The following is a 16,683-nucleotide window of genomic DNA, read 5'->3' as shown; positions in this document are numbered from 1 at the left end:
GGCATTATGTTACAAAGCTAGACAGAAATGCCAAGCAATATTTGATTCTACCCAGAATGCAGGCCTTTGATTGCATTTTAGACACAAACACAAACACGCATACATTATATGAAGCAGTAAATACGCCTCCAGCATGAATTTCAATTTCATACATCTAATTCATGCCGAGGACGCACACACTGACCGAGGCGACAAATAGGTCTCCAATTTTCTCGCTGCTGTCCCACTCTGCCACACGTGAGGCCAGAGCAATCTGAAACATGGAGTGGCACTGTGTGATCTCCCTGATTCGATAAAATATTGGCCGGATCTTCCGTGGACTCAGGATGCGTGGATCAGCCTCCATCAGTGGTCTGTGGTATTCCTGGGAAGATGGTGAGACAACAGTGGATCGTTACCTTAGCGATATGACCGTCTCTTTCTAGTCCTCCCATATTCTCAACTTTGCACAACAAGAAACAAAGGCCTGACTCACAAAGTCTCTTCTGAAAAGCAGATGTTGAAATATGTCTGCCTCTTAAACTCCTCTTAAAAGAATATTTTATGTGTGCTCTAATCTGGGGTGCGGTACAGTGCATCGGCTGGTGATTCAGATAAATTTATCCTCTGCAGCAGAGGGAGCTCCTGGTCCTTTACTGGGACACTCGGAGCCAGTTTCATCAGAGCATTTGATGGCTTTAGTGACTGAGTTTAAGGATACAGTCAAAGTTCTTTACTGACCTTTTTTTCTTAAATGAATGACGGTCCGCCCACTATCTGCCTATGAGATGAATGAGCAGACTACATACTGTAAGCTTTGCCTGTTTAGCACCAGAAATACACAAGTATAAAAAGGAAGACACACATTTCCTATGAATTGAAGAAAATTCGATAATGTAGTCATGGTGTATTGAAGCTCATCAATCAAAAGAATTCACCCATAAAGCAGCATTTGCCACAAGCAAACATGCCCAGAATCCAAGGTGACTTGTAATCATAAAAGCCAGAATAATAATAATAGCAAAAAGCAGCTCCCAGCAGAGTCAGAGATGCAAAAGCAACGCGGTGAAAGGGCCAGTGATTGATTCTTCAGTAAGTACTCATAGAGATATTAACATAGCTTGCACAAGTGAGTTGACAGGATCTTTGTGGATAGCAAAGGTTTAATAGGATTTGTCTGAACCCAAAAGTAAAGATAAAATTATGTACAAGCCAAAGATGAAGAAACTGTGTTTAACACTAAAAATAATGAATCTTAACAGATGTGGTTCCATTTTCTATGCTTAGCAAGACTTTTTTTTTTTTTTTTTAATCACAACTCACTGCACATTAATGGAACAAACACAGACAATATAACACATACTGTATCACAATGCAATCTGTTTTAAAGTAAAAATGGAATCATAAAACCCTCAGTGTCTAATTGTACTTGTAGTCTTGTGTTTTAATGAAAATACAACACTGTATTTACCACTTGGCTAGACTCAATGAATAAAAGATCTCAGAACAGCGAAACCTGAACAGCATCACAGACAATCACATCACTCAGAGACAATGGTGGTGCAGTCAATGTTGACAGCAAGAGATTTTCCAGTGCAGCCATTGATTGCTGCTGATTCCGATTCAGTAGGAGCTCCGTGCTTCTCTGTGATGAGATGATAACAAGCTTCCTTTTTTCACACCAAAAGACATGAAAGAGGAGAGGCTGCAATCCATTCCGTGCATTCCTGACAGTTGCTCTCTCTTGGCATCAGCACGGCGCCACAGAAATGAGAACGGCTGTTTTATCAGGATTACTTATGCTGGGACACCTTTGTAATTTGATGGATATCGCAGCTTCTCCTCTCAGTGTAATTCATAATGGCTAAACGGTGAATATATTGCATGTGGCAGAGGAGGACAACAGGGACTAAACAACTCACCTGCAAGATTCTCCTGAGGGACTCCAGGTAGCTACGCTCACTCTGAATAATTGAGCCAAGGATATGGCGTCTGACAACCTGTGTAGACAACAGACCTGTCAGGAAATCGGGCGCTAAGAGGACATGATGGGGCTGCAGTGTTAGGTAAGCCTTTAGTTAGGAATGGTGCATATTGATGGATTGCACTATAATCATGCATTTGTCACAGAAGGAAAAAGACTCCAAGAGGAGCAGCTCTGTTTAAAAGATGCCTCCACTGGAGTGCGACAAGACTGGGCTGCCTGTGACATGAAAGCTGCTGCCCTAGCAGTTCTAAAACATGCTGCTTTTTCAAACAGTATATGGATATTTAAAAATAACAAATACTTTCAACAGGACAGCCTGCAGCCTTATCCCAGGGCTATTGGCTAAAAAAACCTTCATACTAATTCTGAGGTTCTAGGAAATAAATAGTCATGTATTTGAAAAAACAGAATTGTGAGGTGCACCTGATGACTGGTCAGCCCCTCTGGCATGGAGCTCAGCTGTGGGGGAGGATGCTTCATCTCTGACACGGCCACGTCCAGGTAGCCTGCATCGTCCTCCTCTTCTGCAGACATTCAGGAAAGGCGGATGCAGAGCGAATCCACAGAAAGGTTAGAACGAGAAAGCGCGAGTGCTTGCGTGTGACAGAAAATGAGACGGAGAAGGAACAACAGAAAGGCAGCCCTCAGATCTCACAGCAGCTGGAGACACACTGCGACACACTAAGTTTATTACCTCTAAAATATGAAGAGACTTCTGTACTCTTTGAAAAAGAGCCAGAGAGACAGATAGAGCAGTTGAGAAGGGAGTGTGTGTGAGAGACAGCGAGGGAAAAAGATAAACTTTCAAAACAATACTGTATCTCTGTAGGAGTAAAAGAGGCACACTAAATCTGTCTGCAAAAATACAAGCCAATACATCATCATCTCTGCATTGGCACCGCACATACAGTACTGAAATAAAATCACCTCACCCAGAACCACACAGACACCAGGCACAGTCACTGCTCAATTAAAACATTTGGAATGATAGCAGACAGCTGGTGTAATATAAATATAATGTCATGCAGGTCTCCATCTAAAACACCTAAAAATAGAAGACCGGCCTCTTCAGCCATTAGTTGGCTCAGCCGGTACAATGCTATGAAGCAGCTCAATATCCCATTAATGGACGGTAATCTCTCTTTACTCTTAGACAATACATGATCTATATTGTGCTGCATGAGATCCGATACTTTCTTTATTACATACTGTATCAAAACCTTTTCGTCTCCCTTTAAGCAGAGACAGCGCTTGTGTTATTTATTACAGTTATAATTGTGTGGTCGCTGGATCCATTTCTCCCAGAGAGGGGTTTGAATAAAGAGGAACTCAGCGTTCCAATGAATCTGCCTCAAACGTTGCTTTGGCTTAGGCATCAGCAGAAGGAGCGGTCTGTAAGCAGTTACAACATGTAACCCGTTACAAAATACCGCAACTAAAAATAGAACAACCTTCCACCAAAAAAAGGCAGCCGACAAACTATTACAAAGTTTTTAGACTTTTTTGCATTACCCAATTGCTCTTTTCTCTGCAGGAAGGAAACCTTTCGCATGACAGCAATTTTGGTCTTTTCAAGCCCATCCTTCGTTCCACTTCTCGCCGCCTTCATGAGCTGCTGAACCTGGGTGAAACGGCGGAGACAGAAACAAACAAAGCAGCGTCAGAACAGACAATGCCAAACTGTGGAGTGGAGTTTGATAACCTACTGCGCTCCTCTGGAGACAGATGGAGGGAAGTGGCGCTCAGCAGACTCATCATGAATCTCACCATCTGCGACTCCCTGTAGGTCGCTCTACAGCCTCTAATCAGAGAGTCCATGAGCATATCATGGAGAGATTATGGTAACAGAATGAGCTCCACATCAGAGTAACGGAGCTGCACTGCTCCGTGTGGGAGACTTCAGCTGACCACAAACTCCACCCTGAGCATCACAGAAGACCTGCAACCAGACTCCACACACCCAGAATACACCCGGGGGGGTAGTATTTTTAAATGATGCTACTTCAGGAAAGTGGGTCATTAATTGGGAGCAATAGTGAACTGGTGTTTATACGAGTAAACATGCTGAATATCATTTAATAATTTATGTGTCCCAGAGATGTGTCCTGACATTAAACCTGGCAGAGAAAGAGAGAGCGAGAGAGAGAGCAACGGCAAGTTTGAAAAGAAAGTCACATTACAAAGGAAGCCGCGATCATTGGTGCGAAGAGGCTGTAAAGACATTAATGAATGGAGCATGCAGCACAGCATATTTCAGCTCTGGGCGATCATCAATCCTCTTGGCAAACATCTAGCGGAATGATTTGAGCTCTGCAAACAAACAGTGAGAAGCAGACATGTTAACGCGCTGCCGGAGCTATACCTTAATGTCATAGTTGTGCTTGCCAGACAGTCTCATGGCCAGTTCACGTTTGGTCCTGGCACAGCGTTCCCTCAGCCGACGCACTTCAGGAGAGAGCTACAGATGTGGGACGGGTACGGACGAGGTATACGGGCAGTCGCATTTAGCCACAAGAGGTGAAGGGAGAAGGGAAAAAAGCGGAAGGAAACAGAAATGGGAAATGGAGGCAAAGTGATCAAGGCAAGACAAGCTAGCAATATCAGGAATTAATCACAAGCACAGAGCGAGAGCTCGGAGCACTGCTTTAGTTAAAGGGGTTACGTACGAGAACAACACTGATTCACAGGAGGATGGGGGGAGGTGTACTGGCAGTTCAGGGCAAATATTAAAGCAGCAAACTGTCACAGCTCTCACAGGCTGCTTCAAATAAGCAGAGAAATGAACACAAGGAGATCTTCAGGTGCACTGAAAAATTAATTGGCCAAGACTAATTAAAAACAATGTGTTTTAGATGAAGCCTGTGCTACACGGAAAAAACGTAGCTGGGCACTAATAGTCAAGGTTCTTTATTAACTGTTTAACCAGAGCAGCTGAATCCTTCCTTTTGTTCAGTGGCCTGGGACACATGTGCCAAAAAAGCTGAGAGGGGGGTTTAACGTCGCACTTGTGTAATAACCCGAACAACTCATTTTCTATCACACTCCCAGCACTTTCCTCTTTTCTTAAAGTATTAACTCTGTATTTCCTTGGATTACAGCGGTTTGATCTCTATGCGCACACACCCTTAGTCTGTAAAATATCTTAAGGTAGGCATGCATCTATACATTGCTAATCATTCAGCTCAGCACAACACTTCTTTATTCTCAGGACGTCACGTTCCCCCTATGCCTGCAACACTGCATCCATGTTAACAGCTGGTGAAGCATATAAAAAAAGCACCAGAATGTGAATGTGCACACAGTGCCATCATGTGGAAGACCAACACTCTGTCGTCATCCTGCAGAACAATGATGAACAGCACCCTTGGCAGACAAGAGGAAAGAAGATCTGAGGCTGTTCAAACAGGAATCTTTCTTATTTACTCTATTTTACGACAGATGTATAAAGCCTAGCCTGCCGGTTATACATTTTTCATGTTCTTTATAGTTTCCTTCCAGTTCTATACATTAATAAAGACGACTGCGCTTGCGAGACATATTGTTCATGATTATTATAGAAAACAGCCTGACCAGTCACAGAGCCGTTTAAACAGATGTCCTGTGCTAGACACAAACATGCATTCACACACGTGCACAGTACCTTACTCCTTGTCGGCAGCTTGGCTTCATTATCAGACTGCTCGTCGTAGCTCTCAAACTCACTGGAGCTCCAGCCATTGTCTGGGGGAGCGCTGTCTCTCTGAACATCCTCATAAATCAGAGCTGTTAAGACGCAAAATAAAACATATCAGACACATCACACCAGGATCCATGTACCCTAAAGGGAAGTAATGCTGTGGCAGTTGCTAACCTTCATCAGGTGAGATGGGATCCTCGCTTGGAACATCATCATAGATTACTTCCAAAGCCTCTGCAGTCTGTGACTCAGCTGAACATAAAGCAGCCAAAGAAAAACAGCAACATGAAAGTAAACAAACATTGGTTCTGAAATGGAAAAATGTTCAAGTTTTTTTTTTTCATAAAAACATTCTTCCCCCCAAAACCAAGATCCACAAAAAGACTGACAGGCTCATGAGCTGAATCCTTGGAAAGGCAGACTAGTTCTAAGATGCCAGATCTTCTTACCTGCAGTTACGAATTTTTACAGCATTTGAATAGTTAATTATATTGTTTAAAATAAATGATGACCGTCAGGAATGCTGTCGTAAAGATTTTGTCCATGTCACACAACATGATTATACCCAGCTTGTTTGCAGTATTGACCCATTCTGTTTCCATGCCTGGCAGGATTTGTCATTAACTGCTTTGAGAGCGTTTCAGGCTAATTTAGCTCAGTGAGCTTTATTGATTTGGTTTTAAACTGTGATTTGTCTGCAACACTTTCTACTAAACCCTGAACAGCAACAATAAAAGTTTTCAATTAATCTGATTGGAGCTGCGTATTCGGTGATGGATTATTCTGCCGAGTTTAGTGTGAAAAATTGAATAACCTTGGACACAAACCAGGAGATGAACAAAGAGTCAGTGTTTCTTTACAAAAGAAGATTATCTACACAAACGTTCTTTATACCTCACTCACTTTCCTACGGTTGTGCATTCAAAAAAAAGGCCCCGAATAGAAAAGAAAACAACAGAATCGAGGCTATCATCCTGACTATCAGCATATGTGCAGAGTGACTGGGCCTCCTGGGAACATGGATTGTTGTTCAAAACGTGGTAAACCAGAACTTCAGCCATGTGGTTTTCTTTCATAACTTTTCTTTTGAAAAACACAAAGACACTTCAAAAGAACCCATAGGTCACACTGACGCTGGAGGCAATCCAAAAAATATACCGCATCATAAATATGTCCTAGTGGCTGCAAATGTGAAAGGTAAAAGGAAAACATACTAAAACGTTTGAGCAATCTGCCAGATCACAAACTGTAATTAAGAAGGTCATGGTGATAGGACTTTTACTGAGGTGACATCTCCTGGCTGCTTTTTTTTTTTAATTTCACAGACAACTATATCAGATTTCTCATTAGTACCAAGACAAGGTCATGCATTTTAAATTAGCCAGACTTTTATTCCTGTGTTTATAATTTTAGAGGTCTGGGATGGAGTCTTAACATGGTTTTATTATTCAGTTTAAATATATTGTATGCATTCACAGGCACAGGCCTCTATGAAGAAATACATCAGAGGAGTGGGACATAAAAAATGTCATGCAGCATTGCAGGGCTCCTTTACATCTCTCATTTCTGAACCACCTTCAAATAATGGCAGCTCTGCTGACGGAGTCAAAACCCAAAAGCAATTTTCCCTCATGGAAATGGCTCTCTATTGATCCTCATCCTGAATTAATTGGATTCATGTAATGTCTGTGCAGAAATCAAATCATGGTAAAGAATGTGTGTGCGCACGTCTATGCGTGTGTGTCTAACCTCTCTCACCACAGAAATCAATGCAGCATTAGATGACCGTGGAGCTGTAATATGGTGTTCTTGCCACTTTTGATCAAGGTCGAGAGATGCAATGTGCAGTACTAACAAAATACTGGTTCACAATTTCTACTGCCAATGTCATTATGTTGTGGTCCAAATGGTTTTCTATCAGACCTGTCCGCAATGTGAGCACCACAACACATGGTTGGGATGAGCCTGAATCCCAAGGCAAGCGTAGGTTTAATCTCTCTGGTCTGAAATAGAACCCTTGATGTACAATCAAGGTGCATCACTTCCTGTTCAAAGAACTTAGTTTTGTACCTTCACAGATATCCCCGGAGTCTGAGCTTTCCGTCACAGTTTCTTTGCTGTGGTCTCTCAAATTGTATGGCGTCTCCACAGTCGACGGCAGCAGAAGGCGTTGCTGGAGTTGCTCTCCCAAACACGAGGCTGAGGTGCCTGGTTCTGCTGCTGCTGCTGCTGCTGAGGCCCTGGAAGGTACCCAAACATTAGTACAGTTAAACCAACAGTGCTGCTCAGCTCATTAGACTTAATTTCTGTGAAAGGAAGGGGAGGCAACGTGGCTGGAGGTGGGAGCTGAAATAATTCACTGCTATCAATGCAACTGCCCACTAGCTCTAGTATAACAGAACACTGACATATTGCTGATGTCAAATCTGACAATTATTTTCCAGGAAAAATATTTTTCCCAAGGGGCAGTTGTGTCCTATTATAAGTGTGCACTTGCATCACAAACTGTGTGGACGGCTTCTGCACACACTGTTTTTTCCTGTCCCGCAATATTTTGACTCTCAGAAGATTTAGTGCATCTGAGAAAACAACATACAAACAGAGGGATTATCCGTCATTTGTGTCAAGACTTTCTGCCACTCTCCCCCATTAGCTTGGGGTAAAAGTGACACCTTCAGCCGTACGCAGGATAAGTTTTACTGAATAACTTTTGCAAAGCCCGGTATAAAAATATACACACCTGCTTGTTACTTAACTTGCCCCTGAGCACTGTCAAATCATTGTCTGTCATGCCTGCGGCTTACTATAATCACTGCTGGCTTTCTAAATGAAAACATGCCCTAAACCAACTATTTAAAGCAGAATCTGACATTGCAGGGGAAAATCTTGTTGACACAGCTATCACATGGCCTGTGTTTATGCTACCAGTGAGGGATTGTCCTCCCCCACATGACTGATAATATGACAGCATCCAGTATGTAGGAGACTCTCATCTACACTAATTAAATCTCTCCCTCAGCTAAATACCTCAGCAACAGTCAAAGCTAACAGCAGCCGCCGCCACCGCCGCTCAGGCTAAAAGGCAACTTGCAAGCAAACAAATGTGCACAAATTGCCTGTAATTTCATATTGAAGCAGCTTCCCAAACTATTTTGTATTAGCATGGCAGTGGAGGTAAGCTGTTTCCACCATCTTTATCTTTCCTTGTGGGGTACAGGACCAGGTGAAATGTCTATAATGATTCAGAAAGATCGGAAAACATGCCCAAAGCAGAGGAGAGGAAAAAATAACAGCAGGTGGTTTGCATCATCTGTGTTACCATACACAAAATGCTGAAAGGCAAGTTTCATGACAGGAGAATAAATTAGACTGTGTTCCTCACACAAACATTGTCTCTGCTTTAACTTACTATTTTAGAAGGTCTCAAGAATCTGATACCTCAATCTGTTCTAAAATCAAGAATTTAAAAGGACATAATTATATACTATTATAAAACATTGTCACTATAATTAAAAATCACAGCCATCTAGTCATTACAAGACTCAGTAAAAACACCCAGCTCACATCCAGAAGGCTGTAGCTACAGTAGTGTGTATTATTAGTCATATAGGTGGTTTTGTTGTGTGATTCCTACACTAGCTGCTTTCTTGATGATCACTCATCCCAATTAAAAGTACAAAATCCACCTAATGAAATAAAAAAAGCCAACACAGCACCGTTTCTCTATACAAATGACACGGCCTGGGGCCGAGCACAACCCCATGCGTGAGCTGCCTGAATGCAAATGGCACACTTCCTCCGGCTCCTGTTGCCTGCGAGGGCTGCACTGCATGCTATAGCGCTACCTGTTCTGGCCCCTGGTCTGTCCTAGGCGCACGTATTCTCTGTAAGTGCATTAATGCATTTCGCTGACCATACAGATGAAGCTCTGTTTGCCCTCAGGTCATAAATCTCTTCTGTAAACAACTGCCCATTCCTCACATTAAGCCATTCCCACGATGCCCCCAGTGTTACTGGCCAAAGTTCTTCTGTACTTGACAGATTCCAATTACAGTAGATGGCACCAGAGGATGTGGTGCACGACTCCTCATTTTCTTGGTATACATGTTTGGGTTTTGATGTTTTTACAGTATCACCTCTTTTTATTCTTTCACAGTACACCCAACCCAGTCAAGTACAACAAGGTGAAGGGTCTTCAAAAGGAGCAGCTGTGAAAAATATAATAAGCTACGTTAGATGTTTCTTTGCAAGGGCAAAAGTGTAAAGTTCTACAAAGTTGAAAAAGGGCAGAGGAGCACGGGCAAACAAAAAAGTTACTCAGACAGCTTAAGATAGACTCTCCAGTGCACTGTGTGTACTTAATATAGATGATAAGCACGTTGTCATGGCATCTTTTGTGTTATTGCCCATCGCTGGGCTCCATGCAGCGTGTTTAATGAAAACTATCAGTCATGGGGGACAGTGAGGTCACACGCAAATGCTAGCATCACACACTAAAACACACAGGAGAGAAATGCCGCCTTGATCTTAATAGCTGCAACGAGCGGATGTGCTGTCATCGAACTTATATTTCTGCAATAACAAGCGCAAAGTAATTTTGGTAATATTATTGTAAAACTGCTGACGGATTTGGTGGATGTGCTGACACTCCTAACACCACGATGGTGGAAAGTGCTATTGATAGCTCTTCTTTAAAAGGCAGACTACTGACTAAACCAAAGTGGAAATGTGCATTCAGCAGAAATAGCTATGCAGGAGAAATTGCCAAGACCTCATTGTGACTCCACTGCACATCCACAAACATGCACACACCAAGAAGTATGGACACAGCAGAAACATACATACACACACACACACACGGTCACACCTGTCTGCAAAGAGGCCTCTCTTTTCAGCACAGGAAAACCCACAGGAATCCAAACCATGGTGTCAATCAGAAGAGGTTTCTGAGCACACTTCCTCCAAAGCACAGGTGGGAGGCCTGTGTAAAGTGAGGGCTCCTGCATCGCCGTGTAACGCAAACGAGAGACTAAAGCTAAACGATTCTGATGTTATTTGATCCACAAAAAAAGCATCAGTTTCTGAACCTCACTGAAATTTTGTTTCAAGGTGAAAACCTCCATCTATCTGCAAATCACATACTACTTATAAACACATTTCAGTGTAGGTTTTATTTGCCTTGATGAGATTCTGAAGACTTGAGTAATTAAATGAGAGAGCTCAGGTGAACGCTCACCGCTGGCAAACGCAAGTCTCCTTTAGAAAAATGCTCCATCAGCCCCAGGGCTGCTGTTCTGTTGAAGACCTTGCCTGCTGACCTTCTTATGGACGGGGACAGGGGAAAAGACAGTTGCCTTGGAGGAATCAATAAATCATTTACCATATTATCACTGGATGTGCTGAGGCCCTGAAGCAAACTGTCCTCTTGACTGTGTTAAAGATGCTGTCTGACTGTATCGTAAACACTGAAGGCTTTTCGCTCATAAACCTCCTCAGACAAAAAGCAATTTTGACTTTTGTGGTAAATAAAAGGCAAATAAAACCAAGAAATGAACATACGTTACCCACTGTGGTACAAAACCACTGAAATCGTTCAATTAGCTAATCAAAGTCATAAATGTTGGCTATACACTACACTACTGTATGTCTACATCAAAACACATTCTGTAAATTTTTAAGTAAATCTGTACAGACAAGGTTCCCTTGCAGCTTCCTGCAAGCAGCATCATAAATCAGTTATTTCCCACTAGACCTGTAACAGGAAGATCATGTTATCCTTGACATCGTCACTCGTCACTGTGGGTGTGACGTGCCATCTGGCATCAGAATGTCTTACAAACACATCAAGCAAAACGCCACAGTATCTCCTACCCACTGTGGCGTAACTACACGGACCGCGAGCATGACATTATCTCAGACATAATGACATAACCCTGATGGGAGGTGCCGCTGAGGTAACTCTCTCCATCCTCTAGTAATCTTCCCCACACTGTGACAGGATTCATAGGCAACTTACCAGCTGGGTGAGTCACTAACTGGAACATCTGTCAAAATGAGGAAAACAGCAAGCATTAGACGACCTATCCCAAAGTGCAGACAGCAGCAAAATGAACTTCAGAGCTCAAAAAAGGACAAAGGCTTTGGACTTGTGACTATACTGAAATGATATTATCCTCTATGAGGGCAATTATTATTAACAAACAGTCGCTTTCACAAAAGATCCCTTTGTTAGGATGATACGGCCAACAAGTGATGATTAAGCAGACGGTGTGAGGTAGAAAAACTAAAAATTGATTTGCAAGCTTGAGCCGTACTTCGAAGCAAAGACTATGCACAAAGAAGATGTTGTTGAACAAATGTCCTGATTGATTTCCTTTAGATCCCGCTTGTTAACTCGCGTCATCTGGTAAAAGAGGGGCCTGAATCTCAGGTGCTCTCAGGCCTCATTTACACTACAAACCTGCGCTGCTCACTGGTTTCCCCTATGAATCACCCAGCCCACACATTAAGGTGCTAGAGCTGGAACAATTAGAACAAAATAGGACACTAATCACCCCATTTTGTTCAACAGAACTTCTTCATGAGCTCCATCTCTCTTCATCTATACATGGAACTGTTGGAGCCTGTTTGGAAGCATTAGGTCATAAATACATACATAGATCAGCATAACTTAAACCAATTAGAGGGGAAATTAACTCCGCTCTCTAATGACACACATTAGGAGTCTGCCCCAGGTCTTAAGTCTGCTCACTCAGCCCACGCACACAGAGGCTTTTACATGATGTGATCGCTTTAATGCTTGCTTAGATTTTCTCACCGCTGCCCTACAATTTCAGATCACATCGCATGAACGGTGAGGCAAAGTGCAGGTTTTAACGTTAGCTAACTTAGCTAGCAAGTGCGCCCAAAGTTAAAACATCTCACAACAATCCAAAATTAAACCTGACCACGTGCGTTTCTGTTTATATTTAGGAACCATTATTATGTATTTAGAGTTTGGAGACGTGGAAGCAACTTGCCGCGTCTGTTGCCGTGACCGAGGCTAAGCTAGCGTTAGCCGTTAGCTCAATAAAGTTGCACGTGCGTTTTGATTCCCACTTTATTAATCTTTCTTTAGCTCCACAGATATTAATATATATCTAAAATATCCTTTGCAACTAAAATGGCAATATTAAGATATCTACTTTATTTTTGCTCTGACTTCATAAATAACTGTTTAACGTCTAGACTCAAGGCTAATTGCATCCAGCATGGACTTGGTCACCTGTTGTGGAACTCGCAGCTACTTCCTCCTGTCCAGCAGGTGAAGGTTTTCCAGCTCGTGCATCGTCTGTGTCTGTTTGGGAAGTGTCGCTGTCCACACGTTTGTTGACCTGTAAAGACCCGGAGACCGGACTTTCCTCCTGAGGCTTCTCCTCATCTGACGTGTCCTCGAACACGAACTCTTCCCCTTGCTCCTCATCCTCCTCCTCTTCATCCTCCTTCAGTGGTTGCGGACACGTCACAGTAGTCATAATTCCTACGGAAGATGAGGAGAAAGACGTAAACTGTCATATGATTTTGATTTAAAGCAAAAAAGATTTTGATTATAAAACATTTGACTCCTGTCAAATATGAAATTTAATTCTCATTGCATTTTTTTGCTCACATGCCAACATGAGACTAATGTGCTGTTTTCATATTGATGTATTAGCTACAGACAACAGCACGTTGTTTTTTTTAATGTAAAACTGCATTTTTCCTGTAAGTTGTGTAGGACGTAGACACAAAACCCGTAAGATAACATCAGTATTCTACTGAGCCAGTGTGTGAACTGAAATGAACTATTAACGCAGCAGTAGGATTAAAAAAAAGGTTTCAGATTTCAGTTCAGTTCTTTAATGTATGAGGTAAAGCGTTGTCTTAAAAGGGCAGGAAAGAAATAAAAAGCTAGATTGAACATATTAAGCTGTGCCTACACACACATCAGAACAAGTCCTCTAAGACTGGAGCAGTGCTTCAAATGTGACATATGGCTGGTGGAACGGCTACTAGGTAATGGTGGAGTCTGAGGAGGTTTAGTGGCAGATTAATTAAGCCTCTGACTGAAACACATGCTCTAACATAAACTCAAACTACATATTTTCTGAATCCATTTGAAAAGGACTGCGAATGCGTCACTTGAGGCAAACACTAAAATACAAAACATATGTTTACCGTCATTTTAGGCTCATGGGCGGCAGTAATCATGGAAATGAGACTGTTGTTAGCGCACTTTCAAAATAAAACCTCCAGTGTTGCGTGAGCGTGTCCCCAGGGCGTTAAATGACGTTTTTAAGTGGGGTTTTGTATGACGCAGTGTGATGTCCCAATTCTGAACCCAGCAGCTGCTTTGCATTTGGATCAGGACTGAACTGAACCGCTCCAGTGGGGGAACTTTGGGCCTGACGGGGCAGTTTGTCCGGCTCCTTTGGGAAAACGACAGAAAAACAGAGCAGAGGCGACTGAACACGAGCCAAGTGCGTGAAAAAACCAAACTGCCCCGACACCTGCTGAGAGTGGACTGTAAAAATTCACTGTCAGCATTTGCTGTTTAACCTGGATGCAGTTGCCCGTTATGGCTCTCGTTATGTTTTACCACCAGACGCCGACAGCTTCATCTGGACATGACACTTGTTGGGGCACAGTGACAATGCTGTTTTCTCCATGCAGTCTTTAAATATACTGTGTAGCGACACTGTGATGCAAACAGCGCTGCTTTCTTTACAAATCACTGCTCTGCTTGTTTTCATTACCGTTGGCAACTGCAGCCTTTGGAGCCAGTCACCTCCTGTGTACCACAACCACAGTTTCTCCAGTCGGCCCACTTACTGGCCACGCCAACAATGAGTCTTTTGTGCCATAGAAACTTCTGCTCCGCCTCAGAAAGCATTGTTCTTGCGTGCATCGCTGCGGGACCCAGTAGCTCAAAGGTCGTTGGGCCACGGCTGTGCAGCGTGTAGGTGTGGCTCAGAGGCAGCGCCGACTCAGGAGACGCAATTACAGATTATTACAAATCAACTGGACAGAATTATGAGCAAAAGTTCAGATTCTAATACTAATAGCAAAGTGGAAAGCGAAAGTTTTTCACTTCGGTACCCTCCTCAGACTCAAATTGAGCAACTTTCTTGGAAGAAGGCATTTGGACACGTCATCAAACAGACTCCAGCTTAGAAAAATAAAGAGCCTCAGGAGTGCTGCTGTGTGAAAGCTATTCTTGAGGGGAAAATAAGATACATCACAGAATAGAGATGAAACCAACTCCTACACACCCTGTCCCTGACCTACATAAAGCTCTGAAAACTCTCCCACTGTGTACCAAATGTGCTGGTGAGTGGAGGGAGAGTGTAGTGTGTGTGTGTGTGTGTGTGTGTGTGTGTGTGTGCGTGTGTGCGTGTGTGCGTGTGTGTGTGTGTGTGTGTGTGTGTATACACTTTGACACGCACCAGGCTGCATATTTGCAGTGTGAAAACTTTAAACATTGCATTATGTCTTGATTTCATTCTCTCTGTATTTAGTTTGGGCAGTCTTTGATTGCTGAGCTGGACCCATTGGGCTTTTGGCATCTGCCGTCCGCTGGCTCGTTACGTTTATTTCACAATTGAGCCGCTGATAAGCGATGACACAACTTTCCTTTCACGAAAAGCTCACAGCACAACATATTTAGTTCTAGCTGCCGATGAAGCACAGAGCACGGATGCGCCTTCATGAACAGCATATATCTACATTATAACTGAGAGCAGCGCAACCATAGGGTTTCCCTTAACAGAAAACGGCATGTGACACCGAGCAGCGAACCCAGTGGACCACTGACAACAGCAATCAGTGCCAGGCCCGGGCCTTCCGCCGCTCACACTGGTTCTGTCATCAGCATCCCAGAGGACTTCCTGTCAGGAGATACGGATGTGACTCTGCCAATTTAGGAGCGGCAAACGGCTCCTTGAGAACACACGGAATATGTCTTTCTCTGGCTGTCAAAAAGCATAACAATCCGAGTGGGAGGCTCTTCACAGACATTTGTGGATTTCATGGATTTGCTTAAACATAACTCCACCAAAGACTTTTGAACACAGGGGAAGCTAAGCCTATTGCATTATATATTATGAATGTAATGAATATTTTAAATTTCACTTTAAATGAATTTCTGAACACTGTGTGCCAAAGGCCATGTGGAAAACCATATCGCACTGTAAACACAACGCGATACGGGAGCTATCTGTGCATATTTGAGATAGCTCACTGGCCACTTTCCTCGCGCTTTGTCGTCACGTTGCCACCGTCAGGACATTCAGGGACATTTTATTCATTCAGCAGCCGCTGTGGCTGGAGAGCGGCGCTCGACAGCAGCGATGCGCTGCTATCACATTAGTCAAGGACACAGCGGGGGCACCGTCCACATCCTGTCTGCCACTTGGGCGCACGGCACAACAGTGAAAAGGAGAAAACAGTTGGCCCCAGTAATGACCCATGTGGGACACTGCGCTGTGTAGGTGACAGGGATGACAGGTAATTCATCTGGAAACACAGAATCTTGATCGCACTGCTTTACAACGCTCAATAATATGCACGCAAGTACTGTATGAAGAATCAGCACAGATCTGGGAGGGCACGAACCGAGGACAGTCACTGCTGCGCTGCCTCGAAATCCAGACGCAAATGAATGAGGAAGGTCACAACACAAGTTTTTATTTATGTTTATGAAATCTTAGATATAAAGATAATCTGAACGCTTGAACTCAGCAACTTTCAACGGTCCCAGAACACGAGCGGTAGATAAAGATCTGCAACCGTTCAATATCTAAACACACAACAAGTCCTTCTGAAGATTTTAGCTTCAACAAGGTCACAAACATAAACCAACACACGTTTTCTAGGCTGATAGAACACAAAACAGCACTGTTTTAACGGGTGAATTCACAAAAGACATGAAAAAGTGTTTTGCTGCAATGTGTTTGTATAAGTTTGTGATTGAGATTTAATCACAAAAAGAAACAGAAAAACAGGAAACTAAAAAGTTCACTTG

At 43.0% G+C, this 16,683-nt stretch overlaps 1 protein-coding gene across 3 annotated transcripts in view; it reads right to left on the bottom strand.

Moving 5' to 3' along the window:
* The window catches only part of arhgef10la (Rho guanine nucleotide exchange factor (GEF) 10-like a), a 72,610-nt gene that overhangs the window by 54,177 nt on the left and 1,750 nt on the right, over positions 1–16,683 (bottom strand). The window contains exons 2-11 of one of the 3 annotated variants that reach the window (XM_029150302.3): positions 12,907–13,161; positions 11,659–11,686; positions 7,713–7,882; positions 5,817–5,894; positions 5,607–5,728; positions 4,329–4,424; positions 3,479–3,587; positions 2,390–2,490; positions 1,902–1,979; positions 185–364 (exon numbers count right to left, since the gene is read on the bottom strand). In XM_029150302.3, coding sequence (XP_029006135.1) covers positions 185–364; positions 1,902–1,979; positions 2,390–2,490; positions 3,479–3,587; positions 4,329–4,424; positions 5,607–5,728; positions 5,817–5,894; positions 7,713–7,882; positions 11,659–11,686; positions 12,907–13,156 — 1,212 coding nt within the window. In that variant the 5' untranslated portion in view covers positions 13,157–13,161. The other 2 variants (XM_029150303.3, XM_055508947.1) reach the window with 2 other exon arrangements.

Source organism: Betta splendens, chromosome 5 (genome assembly GCF_900634795.4).
Source record: "Betta splendens chromosome 5, fBetSpl5.4, whole genome shotgun sequence".
NCBI classification, from domain to species: Eukaryota; Metazoa; Chordata; class Actinopteri; order Anabantiformes; family Osphronemidae; genus Betta; species Betta splendens.
The sequence above is the reverse complement of the archived record's forward strand: the minus strand, read 5'-3'. Positions and strand labels throughout refer to the sequence as shown.